This window comes from Schistocerca americana, chromosome 8, assembly GCF_021461395.2.
Source record: "Schistocerca americana isolate TAMUIC-IGC-003095 chromosome 8, iqSchAmer2.1, whole genome shotgun sequence".
Classification (NCBI taxonomy): Eukaryota; Metazoa; Arthropoda; class Insecta; order Orthoptera; family Acrididae; genus Schistocerca; species Schistocerca americana.
Genome location: NC_060126.1, coordinates 258,167,740 through 258,180,480, shown reverse-complemented (window position 1 = coordinate 258,180,480; position 12,741 = coordinate 258,167,740). Strand labels below are relative to the sequence as shown.

Sequence of the window (12,741 nt, the reverse complement as noted above, 5' to 3'; positions counted from 1 at the left end):
AGTGGTGGACCCATGGTTATGAAACGATGCAAAAAATTAGCTTTTTTGCTGTGAAACTTTGCTAAACACTGAATTGAAACATCTTCGTGACACTGTTTTTGCTCGAGTGTGAGCAATCGCAGCACAAACCTTGCACACAGTTTTCTCATGTCCAAATTTTGAAATGCTTACTATTTCTGCTAGCTGTCAGTTGATGTTCATCCAGTACCACTTTGCGGATTTTCTTCACCATTTCTGGAGTCATCACCTCATTTGGTTAATCATTCATTTAATCTCAGCTACCCAATATCTTACTGCTGTCAATGAAGCAGACTCTCCTAGAGTAGAATCTAGCTCAGCTTTAATACTGGTTGTGCTGAGGCTTTTTAAAAAAAAATGTTGTATCTCATCACGATGGCCAATTTTCTCCATTTTCACAAGTTCGCTCACAATATTCACCATTTATGGCTGCCAAACAAATACTAAACAATGTGGCTTCTTCAAACTTGAAACATATGCTTCATAGATCACATAATTTCTAATCCAGAGATATTTTTCAACAACAACTTCCATCTCTCGGTCAGGCTGCCTTCCTCTAATATACATATACACCTAAATCCGTATTGTGCTAACCACTGTGAAGTGTATGGAAGAGGGTAGTTCCCAGTGTATCAGTTATTAGTGCTTCTTCCCATTCCATTCACTTAAAGAGTGTGGGAAGAATGATTGCTCAACTGTCTCTAAGTGCACTGTAATTAGTGTGATCTCGTATTTGCTATCCCTTCAGAAGTAATCATGGGAAGTTGTAGTATATTCACAGATTTATCACTTTAAGTTGGTTCTTGAAACTTTGTAAGTGAGATTTCATGGGACAGTTCTCTTATCCTCAAGCACTTGACAGTTCAGTTTTTCAACATTTCTGTGACAGTACCTCATGGGTTAAACAAACCTGTAAACATTTTTGTGCCTTTCTTTACACACACTTGATATCCCTTGTTAGTTCTACTTGGTACATGTTCCACTAACTTGAGCAATATTCTAGTATGGGTCACATGAAAGTTTTGTAAGCAACCTTCTTTGTAGAATGATTTCCTAGTATTCTCCCAATGAACTGAAACCAGCTACGTACTTTACCTGCAGTCGAACCTATGTGATCATTCCATTTCAAATCCCTACAAACTGTGACATTCAGGTATTTTGGGGGTGTCTAGGTGACTGATTCCAGCTGTGATACACTAACTGAGGTTGTAGTCATAGGAAACAATGTTTCATTCATATTCTGAAGCACAAAATTTTATATTTTTGAATATTTAAGGCAAGTTACCTAGATGTCCACCACTTTTGAATCTTGTAACTATATAACTGAATATTTGCACAGCTTTTATCAGACAGTACTTCATTACAGATAACTCCATAAACTGTGAAAGTCTGAAGTTACTATCAATATCCAAGATAATGTGCTCTTTCCTCCCTGTCAAGAAATACTCACTCCAGTCACAAATTTTGCTTGATATCCCAGATGTATGTTTTCAGTAATAAGAATAGGTGTGGTACTGAGTCAAATGTGTATTGGAACTCAAGAACTACTGCATCTTTCTGGCTGCTTTGACCCATTGCTTTCAGGATTCTGTATGAGAAAAACATGAGCTGGGTTTCACATCATTGATGTTATTCGAATCCATGCTAGATGGCACAGACGAAATTTCTGTTTGATATATCTCATTACATTTGAGCTTAGAATATGTTCTAAGTTTCTAGAACAAATGGATATCAAGAGTACCGGTCAGTAGTTTTATGGATTACTTTGACTATCCTTCTTGTTGAACAGTGTGACTTAAACTGGACAGTTTTCTGTTCAATAGACTTATGGTATATATATGATTAAAATGGCAGCTATCCCACTTGTAAATTCTGTATGGAATGTGATGGGGATCCTGTGGAGCCTTATCCTATGGAGCCTTGTTTAATTTTAGCAGTTGTATCTGCCTCTTAGTGTCACTGACATTAATAGCTATGTTACTGATATTTGTAGAGGTGTGAGAGGGGAACTGTGGCATTATTTGTGTATCTTCCTTAGTCAAGAAACTTTTTGAAGGTCAGCATTTCTGATTCTGGTTTCCTGTATCATCCATTAACAGCCATTGCCAGAGGTGAAAGAAGTGACAAGTGAGATACAAAAATCTGAAGACTGACCAGGGGCTGAACCAGGGACCTACATGGAGTTGTGGTAATTCCAGTCATAATGATGATATGGGAGAGGGTAGAAACCACCAACAAGTGATTCAGTACCAAAAACTTTAATGAAATGGAGGAGAACAAGTCAACTGAACAACTCATAAGGGGGTAGATGCAGGGTGCGATTGCGGGCTGGGAGTGAAGGAACATATATGCAGATGTAGCCTTTATCTGTAGTGGTGGCAATTTCAGGACAATGATGTAGTGTGAATGTTTTGAAGTGAATTTGGATCAGCTTCTGTTATTCTATTTGATATGGGGTCCAAATGATTTTAGTGGCCTTCACAAATGGTGGCACTCCTTCCTCTAGTTGTAACACTGGTTCAGAGCTACCCTCCGTCAGACGATATTCCTTCTGAAGTTTATCTTATATCTTCAGAGATGTTGGAAGTCGGAAATCACGTTTCTTGAGTGATGTCATGGCAGTAATGAAGACCTGTCTCTGGGTTTTCAGCTTTTTAAGAGTATGCCCCTTCCCAATAAATAAGTTTTTTTTTAGTGACACTCACGCATTAAACACACTCCTCCTTTCTCTTGCATCAGGTTTGATAGCAAATTGATAAAAAAAGTGGAATCTATTAATATGGCTATCATCATATAGGGATTTTGTAGCTTCCTTCATTCACTCCAATGGAACACTTTCATTGAGACCATGACCAGTTAGATTCCCATATTTCAAAATGTATTTGTTGTTGTCTATCATTAGAATTCATTATAACCAACAAAATGTTAGCTTTATCTCTGCAGCATGAAGATTATAATATTTGGGTTGGAACTGTATCAGTTTCATCTGTTTCAAAAGCTAGTTCTCTGGCTAATCATCACAAAATTTATGTATTGATTTAGTGCAATAGAAGATGCACTACAGGTAATGATAAACAGTACTTCAAGTTTCTTGCTACAAATAATGTACTTGAAACTGGTATTACTATCAGCAATAAGTGACACAAGATAGGATTTTTTGTGAAAAAAGTTGAAAGTAATTGGTAGAAGATCTAGGTGTGTCTTTAGTTAGGTTTCCCCATAAGAATGTGCTATGGAATGAAGTAAGATGTTGCACGCAAACAGGGATTGAATGTCACAAAAGTAATCACTGTTTAAAATTAAAAAGTATCAGAATATCTTATACAAAATGAACCAGAAACTGTATACATGATCTGCCACAACTATAACATAACTTTTTAAAAAATGTAACAGGCAAATGAACTGACTCAACAAAGATTTGCTCGACATGACATTTACTTTGTATAAATTTTGAGTTCAGCTATGGTTTAGTGGCAAATGAAAAATGAATACACGGAAATTATGGCCAGATATGAAGGAACTTTTATTTACATTTTATACTAACTGTACATCATATATGACCATAATCACAGGGTCTTATGCCTGTGGGCAGACTGTCTTGAACAACAATTTCTGTGTCCTGACAAGCCTCGTCGTTGCAGTGCAGCAATTGTGCATGGAGAGGATTACAGAAGTAAAGAGGTAGTGTTCAACACTACTTCAACACACTGTGCAAATGACCAAGACATGCAGGCTGTCATGCAGAATGGATCAGATGCCATCCAGTATTCAGCACACAATTTTATTGAGGATTGGTTCTGGTGATGGTGATTGGTAGGGAAGATAATTATCAATCTGGAAAGAACAATTGGGTAATGTGAGAAGTATATGCACAATGATTGTCTTAATAGAATTGCATATGTGCCTGACATCATACGAATGGGAAGAAAGTGGGCTAGATGAGGTTCTAAATGTGTCGGATACTTTTCAGTGTTCTCTCACATAACATCAGAGGTGTATAAGCATTGTAAATTTTGACATAGCAATCGAAGAATTTTCATGAGAAGAGAAAGTGAATTTTATATGCAAGTAGGCTGATGAAGACTTTTCAAGTATGTATTTATTATTGATAGAAGAAGCAGTACATAACAGGAATAGCTTAAAAGAGAAATTATTTTATACTTACACAGTAAAATTGCATGTTAATGGCCTGATGTGATAATTCAAGATTGAGGTGAACAGAAGCATTAACAACTGGCAGGTGAACTGTTGCATTATATGTTCCAAGATATATTAAAGAAAACAATATGTTACTGGATCAGTTAGTAATAAATAAGTTTGGAAGATAGACTAAAAGTCTGTAAATTGTTCTAGAAATAAAGTAACTATTTGTTCCAGAAATGAGCAACAGTATTTGATGTGTGTATCTTTACCAACAACCAATATATGAAGAACAAGACAAGGGTTAGAGAATAATATCTCATACAATGCTTCCAAAATGAAATATAGTAAGATCCTTGTGCTATGATGCCTGGAGTTGGTTCTGAATATCAGTGCCTGATGGATTCTATTGGTTGTTAGTACACTCACAAGTGGACATCATTGTAGAGAAGGCAGAATCTACCATCATCATTAAACAAAACTTTGCATAAATTATTAATTCTTCAGCTGTGTATTTCATCAAATCATATTCACTAGGCTGATCGATGATGAGTAGTGAGAGGATTCTTGGCAGGCTTCCACTATGCATGTAGTCTACTTTAAAGAATATGGACCAAGTTAACGTTCTACGTGCAACATGGCTCCTAATATTTGGTGCAGTTGATGTGAAAGCAGCAATGTCTACTCATCAGGTCCACCAACTGAAGTGGACATTTATGTGCTACTGACACCTCCAGTGAGTGCAAAGATAATGTGAACCTTCCTTGAGCAACTGCACAAAAATCCCTTGTTAGGAGGTACACATTTTTATGTTCAATGAATTTTTTTAATGGAACCTAGAGCATCACATTTTGAATTATTGTCTTTATTGCCAAATATAGCTAATTTTTGTGTTATGAAACATTTTGTACTTCAGTCTGAGCAAACTTATCATTATACACAAAATCCATGTCCCTTTACAAATAAAATCAGGTGCATATTGTCTATGGTGCTGCAAATGGAAAAGATTTTCCACAAATTTTTGGAGGCACATTATTTGTTAACTCATAAAACACTTTCAGAAATCTAAGGGTAAAGTAATGCTCAGAACTTCTTCATGTGCCGTGTGAGTCTCAGAAGAGGTAGCACCATTTTTATTTTGTGAACTGTTCCAGGTATCAAAATGAGGCTTTTGATGGTTGACAGTAAGCTAAGGGGTACATAATGTTTTATACAGATAATGCTGTAAACTTTAATATCGACTGAGATATTGCAAGAAGTATCTTTTTTTTAAATGGAACTGTATACTTTTCATTATTGCATCAGTAGCTCTTGGAAATATAATTTCATGATAAGCACTTGTTAATGTTGACCTTGAAACCTTTCACAAAAATATCTGAGAAATGTACTAAATTTGGAAAGCAATGCAGCCACAGTCAGCTATTGAAGTGTAAACACCACCAAGCAGAGCTCTCATGCCAGTCTCTGCCACTGTATGCAGAAAAACAGGCCTATCTACCAAGATAAAACCTTATTTCCTATATGACACAGATACAGATACCTGTTGCAGCACTTGTTAGCGTTTGTTACATCATATGGTACTTATGAAAACTATTTCAAACATCTGTATATTTCTGGGTTTTTGTGGAAAGAATTACAGTTACTTCAGCCAATTTTCCATTTAAATCCTCCCTGTTGTTGCTTATTTGTTGAAAACCAAAACAGAAATGTTGGTTTTCATACTTCATAATGATAAAAGAGTCCTATTTTTTCTTTTCACAAAAGCCTACTGAATTAAATTTCTTAGACTTGGTGGGGCAAATAACAGTGGCCCAGAGAACAGAGTTCCAGGGTAAAAAGAAATACAGCATAGAAAAGGAAATACAGTACTAATCTGGCTATAGCAGATGTTGAAGGTGACCACCATTCATCATTTTGCACTTTTCAGCCCTGGTCAGCAAGTTGCTGAAGGCAGTTCAAAGCTGGACTGCTAGAATTCCTGCAATGTCCTCTGAAATGTTCTGCTGCAGTTTTTGAAGACTATGAGGGTTGTTGCAATATGTCTTGGACTTAAGAGCCCATCACACAAAGTAATTGCACACTGACAGATCAGGTGACCTGGGTGGCTAGCTAGGGCTGTGAACACTCTGACCTCTGCTATAATCTCTGTCAGATGTGAAGATTGTGTAAATGTGCTCCAAGGTTTGACAGGTTGTATGGGCAGTTGCTCCATCCTGTTGGAAGTAATTGTACATCTTTTCCTCCTCCATTAATGTTGCCACAAATGGTTTCAAAATGTTGGCAATGTAATGTGTCGAAGTCAGCATCTGATAAAAGAAGGTGGGACCAATAATGTGATGTGAAGATAGAATGCACCAAGCTCCAATCTTCTGCTAATGCAGTGGTGTTTCATGGAAGTTATTGGAAGTTATGTGTATCCTTCACTCCCCAGAACCTGTGAGTTGACATAACCACTCAAGTGAAATGAGGCTTCATCAGACATAAACAATAGATCCATGTACAAGCCATTCATTGTTATCTCAGTGAAGAACCACTCACAAAACAGGAGCCTCTACTGATTTCAATGCATGAACAACAGACACTTGGTGGGGAAGCATGTGCAAGTCCAGCTGTAGAATACGTCTGCATGGTTGATGTGCCATGTCAGTCTCGTGCGACAGGTATCAGGTTGATTTGGTAGAATTCGGAAGCATTTTTTAGTCAACTGCAGCCACATTTTCTGGTGTGCAGGCACATTTTGGAGTTAAAATTGAAACAAATGAGTCCTTGGTAACAATTACTTTTAGTCTTATTGACCAGGGTTCAACACTTTTAAGAGTGCCTTCATCTGAATTAAAACAATTAAAATGGCCTATAACATAGTTACAAATGTATAGGAAAAGACATTTTTTATTTAAAAGAAGGTATAAGTACTGACTAACAATAAAAGACAGAGGCAGTACTTACATGTCACATATAAAATAATTAACAGGCCAGAAGGGCATTAGTCACAAAATATATAAAAAGCATGCATGAAGGCAAACCACTATGGACTGCTCGTACCTGTACAGCCACAGGTTGCAACGGACTGAGGTGCCTGCATTAACAAGTGTGGCCAGGTGAACCTGACATTGCATCAAGAGTGCCATCTACTAGCTGCAGGTACAACTTGGCTACTTAACATTCAAGGGTAGACAGATGAAAATTATAATGAATATTGTTCAGTGCATAATGTAAAAAGCAATATTTTGTTATATATGTTATAGGCTATTTTAATTGTTTTAATTCTAATGAAGGAACTCTTAGAAGTGTTGAAACCTGGTCAATAAGACTAAAAACAATAGTGACCAAGATCTCATTTGTTTAAATTTAGAAATGGTGACTGAACCAAGCAGCCATGTTTAAAACTTTGACATTTTGGAATGTTTTTTGACTTGTTCAAAACAGATTCTGTCTGATGCTGTTTTTGGACTAAGGCTTGCATGGTACTCTTTATTGACACTTTGATGCCATTAAACTTCTCAGGAAACACCTGACACACCATTTCCATGACTTCGTTGTCACATAACTTTTCACAGTGAATTCCCTCTGCTCCACTGTACCATCATCCCCTTTCCACTGGTCTACTCACACCAACACAGCCTGCACTATGCTCTGAATCAATGTGGATTATGTGACGGGCATACACGTGATGCATGCACCACAGGATGGGGTTATGTGCATCCACTCACATCCAGACACATAGACACATCCACTCTTCTGAGCACTTTTATTTGCCCCACCCTGAGTGTGTGTGTCTAAGAGAGAGAGACAAAGAGAGAGAGAGAGAGAGAGAGAGAGAGAGAGAGAGAGAGAGAGAGAGAGAGAGAGAGACAGAGAGAGAGACATCTGACTTGACTTATCTTTCCCTAGAGGTGCCTGAATGCTTCATACAACTAAAATGCTTGCTGTCAGACAAATGTTTCTATAGATACTGTTTGAAATTGTAATTAGGTGCCATACACTTTAAATAAACAAAAAATTATATTCTGTATTATGAAAAGGATAATTGCTACTCACCATATAATGGAGATGCTGAGTCGCAGATAGGCACAACAAAAAGCGATCTTTCCGACAGTCATTTTGTTGTGCCTATCTATGACTCAGCATCTCCACTATATGGTGAGTAGCAACTATTCTTTTCATAATATTGTTACATTCTATCCATTGTTTAAAAATTATATTCAGAATGCTTGCAAGATGTCACCCACATAATAAATACTTTTTTTAACGAAATGCAATTTTACACTTTACTTAAGTATATGCTCAAATTGTTTATCATCAATGGCAAGGCACATATACAGTCACCATTTGAGAGATAAATGAACAAATGAAAGTATACTGGATTGTGTGCCATTACATGCTTTGGCAATTTGATGGCATATATAATCTAGTGTATTTGGGTCTTAGAAAGAAATCAAGAGAAGTCAAACCAGGGGACGTAGTTGGCCACTGTATGCAGTAGTTCATCCTTTCCAATGATGGAGCCTGGGGTCAGAGCTCTACATGGTGACACTCTCACCACAATAGGTGACTCTGGCCTCAATTCTTTCCAATGTTGGTACATTACTAGCTTTTTTCTCATGATATGTTTCTGTGTCAGTATAAACAAGCACTTGAAATTGTAGTTTCAACAACTAATGAATGCAGTTTAAAAAAAGCCCTTGATCCAATGTCTTGGTTGATACCAGAGTTCAGAGCGTTATTCATACAACACATTGTGTGCCCCTCAGCATGCTATCAATTGTGTAAAAACTCATTTTGATATCTGGAACTGTTCATAAAATAACAGTTACATCTTATGAGTCTCATGCTGTATATGTCAAGATTTAGATATTAAAGTAAGAACATCAAAAACCAGTAATTATTTCTCACAGACATCAGGTGATAGAGATTTTACAATACATACTCAACAAAATTTTTTGATACATTGTTGCCACAGCAATGAGTTGATGCCAGTGTGCCATAGTTGAAATTTTTTCTTGTTTCTTGAATAAAATGTTATGATTTATGATACATAACAAAGAGTTTTCCTTGCAACTAACTGAAACCCTCAGCTGCCGACAGGTGGATGGGCAAATGTCTATATGGTACATTACATATGTAGAATTGTAGACGGTTGGGAATGTGAGTCTCATGGGAAGCGTGCAAGGGATAAGTCCCTACAGTCACGCTATTCATCTGTGTCCTCGGTGGCTCAGATGGATAGAGCGTCTGCCATGTAAGCAGGAGATCCCGGGTTCGAGTCCCGGTCGGGGCACACATTTTCAGCCGTCCACATTGAGGTATATCAACAAAACCTGTTGGCAGCTGAGAGTTTCAGTTAGTTATCATTTATTCCAGGGAAAAGCTGCACGGTCATCAACAGTATTCATTTCTTTCGAGAACAGTTATTGTCTTCATATATATAGACTAAAATGGTTCCTCTTACAATGTATCATAGTTGGAACTGTACAGGAGTCAGCCAATGATTCACCACTGCAAAGGAGAGCTGACACTCAAATTACCACTTACTGAATATTGAGAAGAGAAATTAATAAAGTAGTGGAACTATGAAAACCTCTTGGAGACATTTTAGAAAGTTCCACAAACTTCTGTCACCTGACTGTGAGATGCACATTTATTGCAAAGTCACTGTCATCAAAACGAAAATGATAAATAAAAACTAGATTGGTCAATATTTAGATGTGAGCAGTTGAAACTGAGCAACCATTTGACATCTTCATAGTTTCTTTTTATGTGGACTCAGTAGCATTTACCAGGATATTTCTCTATCATTCAAGATTGTTCTGAGTTAACGCAAGTACATTTGATGCAGGCTGTAATGGGGAGCTTGCATTGTGCCACAATTTGTATGATGTATGTCCCCTGGGCTGTTGCATCTGCCAATTAGCTCCCTATAATTTATACATGCACAGGCACAAAGCAGAACATCACTTCCTTCTTTTGACACTGTAAGAAAGGAGGATGTCATTAATGGACTAGACTGGTTTCTCTCCTGGGTATATGCACTGGATGGTTTGCAGAACACCCAGTGAATCAACAGTAGATGAAGAATTTCACATCTCAAGTACATCCAATGTTCTTCAGTTAAAACTGCTACATTTATTATCATGTTAGCCTGTAAAATGAGTAAATTGATGTACTGACTGATGTACTGGAAATGTCAAAGTATGCACAAGTTTAAAATTCCCATTAAATCAACCAGATTTTAATTTTTCAGGGTTTCCATAAATAAAGGATGATTGCTTATACAGACCAAGACTACTCCTTTCCACTGTGTTTCTCCTTACCACAGCAATGCTAAAAATGCCATTTAAACAAATACAAGGAAATACTGCATTTGTAAAATGCAAAGTACTGATACATAGAGCAGTAAGAGAAATTGCATGTGTAGGATAATTTAGCAGCTTCTTATAACAATTTTTATGTTTATTCCTCTAACTGGATGAAATGCAAGCAGAAGCTGTAGTAAAATGAAAATGTCTTTAACAATTCCATGTTGAGCTTGTCCGTTTTCACAGTACCAAAATAATAAAACATTTTTCAGGAGTTCTTCTTCCAGTCAAAGACAGTTTGTGGATTCTGGAGCTAGCATATACCAATATGAATGAACATAACCTGACAAATATTCTGTCCTCTAACTTGACAGAGTTAAAAGCACTGGGTTTGAAATCACTTGGTTTGCAAGATGTACCAAGAAGTGCACTTGAAATGGTGAATGGTTCACTTGAAGTACTTTCACTCCAAAGCAACCCTCTAACATATGTCTGTAGGTAAGTAAATTTTCTGCAATTTGACCAGAATTAAATACTTTGTTGTAAGATTTATAATTCAGCTAAGACTTGAAACAGTGTTAAACAAACTAAAATATACTGTGTTGTTTTGCATTATTCGCTACACTTATGAATCTACAGAATACACATGCACATAAGTTATGTAGTTGAAAATAACAATGAAACACAGAAGAGTCAGTACAACCAACAAGTGTGGGTGAGTGATAGCCATATGTATGCATTTATATATATAGCATATTACATGCCATTGGTGCTTTTCACATCTTATAATGAAAAATGATGCCATTATACAGTCATCACATTCATGTCATCAGAAATCTCTTTTAATGATGAAGAATGGGATAAATAGATTACCTGAGTCGATAGCTAAAAATGTAAGCCAAAAGAGTTGCGGGGGTGGGGTGGGAAAACTATCCCCCAAGGCAAAATTCCTGTAATTGCAGGTGTGAGGGGTAAGCCTTTTGACTGTTGTGCTAAAGTAGTCTGTCATTCAGACAGTGAACTGCTTGCCATATATGAAGGCCTGCATTACTTTCAGGACAATGGCTGATCATCTTAGTCTACACAGCTCATTGTCCCCATCAGAAACCCATCAACTGGTTCTGTCCCTGGTTCCACCAGCTGGATTATATCACCCAATTTACTGTCAATGTCACATCTTCAGGGTGCAGAAAATATCATTGTTGACCACCTGTCCAGAATATCGATGACCACATCACACATAGACTATGACCAACTCACTGATGCATAATCTGACAATCAGCAGATCACAGTCCTACTCCACAACCTGAACACTGCACTAAGCCCTGAACACTACTGCTTTCAGGGCATAACATTATTTGCTTTGTGGCATTACATTATTTAATAAGTTATTTATAAACAAAGTATTGTATACCAGGAGTAAATCTAATGACTGTCTCTAACTAGAAGTCTGTAAATATACGTGTATATGAATTAGCTTATTTTAAATTGATCTAAACTTGTAAATATATCTAAAAACAAAGATGATGTTACTTACCAAATGAAAGTGCTGGCAGGTCGATAGACACACAAACAAACACAAACATACAGACAAAATTCAAGCTTTCGTAACCAACGGTTGCTTCGTCAGGAAAGAGTGAAGGAGAGGGAAAGACGAAAGGATGTGGGTTTTACGGGAGAGGGTAAGGAGTCATTCCAATCCCAGGAGCAGAAAGACTTACCTTAGGGGGAAAAAAGGACGGGTGTACACTCGCACACACACACATATCCATCCGCACATATACAGACACAAGCAGACATATTCAAAGGCAAAGAGTTTGCGCAGAGATGTCAGTTGAGGTGGAAGTGCAGAGGCAAAGATGATGTTGAATGACAGGTGAGGTATGAGTGGCGGCAACTTGAAATTAGCGGAGATTGAGGCCTGGTGGATAACGGGAAGAGAGGATATATTGAAGGGCAAGTTCCCATCTCCGGAGTTCAGATAGGTTGGTGTTAGTGGGAAGTATCCAGATAACCCAGACAGTGTAACACTGTGCCAAGATGTGCTGGCCGTGCACCAAGGCATGTTTAGCCACAAGGTGATCCTCATTACCAACAAACACAGTCTGCCTGTGTCCATTCGTGCGAATGGACAGTTTGTTGCTGGTCATTCCCACATAGAATGGGTCACAGTGTAGGCAGGTCAGTTGGTAAATCACATGGGTGCTTTCACATGTGGCTCTGCCTTTGATCGTGTACACCTTCCGGGTTACAGGACAGGAGTAGGTGGTGGTGGGAGGGTGCATGG

General features: G+C 37.6%; 1 protein-coding gene and 1 non-coding gene across 2 annotated transcripts in view; both read left to right on the top strand.

The window, feature by feature from the left end:
- Window positions 1–12,741, top strand: part of LOC124546011 (toll-like receptor 13) — a 177,644-nt gene that overhangs the window by 65,755 nt on the left and 99,148 nt on the right. The window contains exon 6 of the mRNA XM_047124982.1: window positions 10,727–10,952. Within this exon, the coding sequence (XP_046980938.1) occupies window positions 10,727–10,952 (226 nt within the window). The remainder of the gene's footprint in view (window positions 1–10,726; window positions 10,953–12,741) is intronic.
- Trnat-ugu lies at window positions 9,363–9,436 on the top strand. The gene has a single exon. It is a non-coding gene; the product is annotated as a tRNA-Thr (tRNA).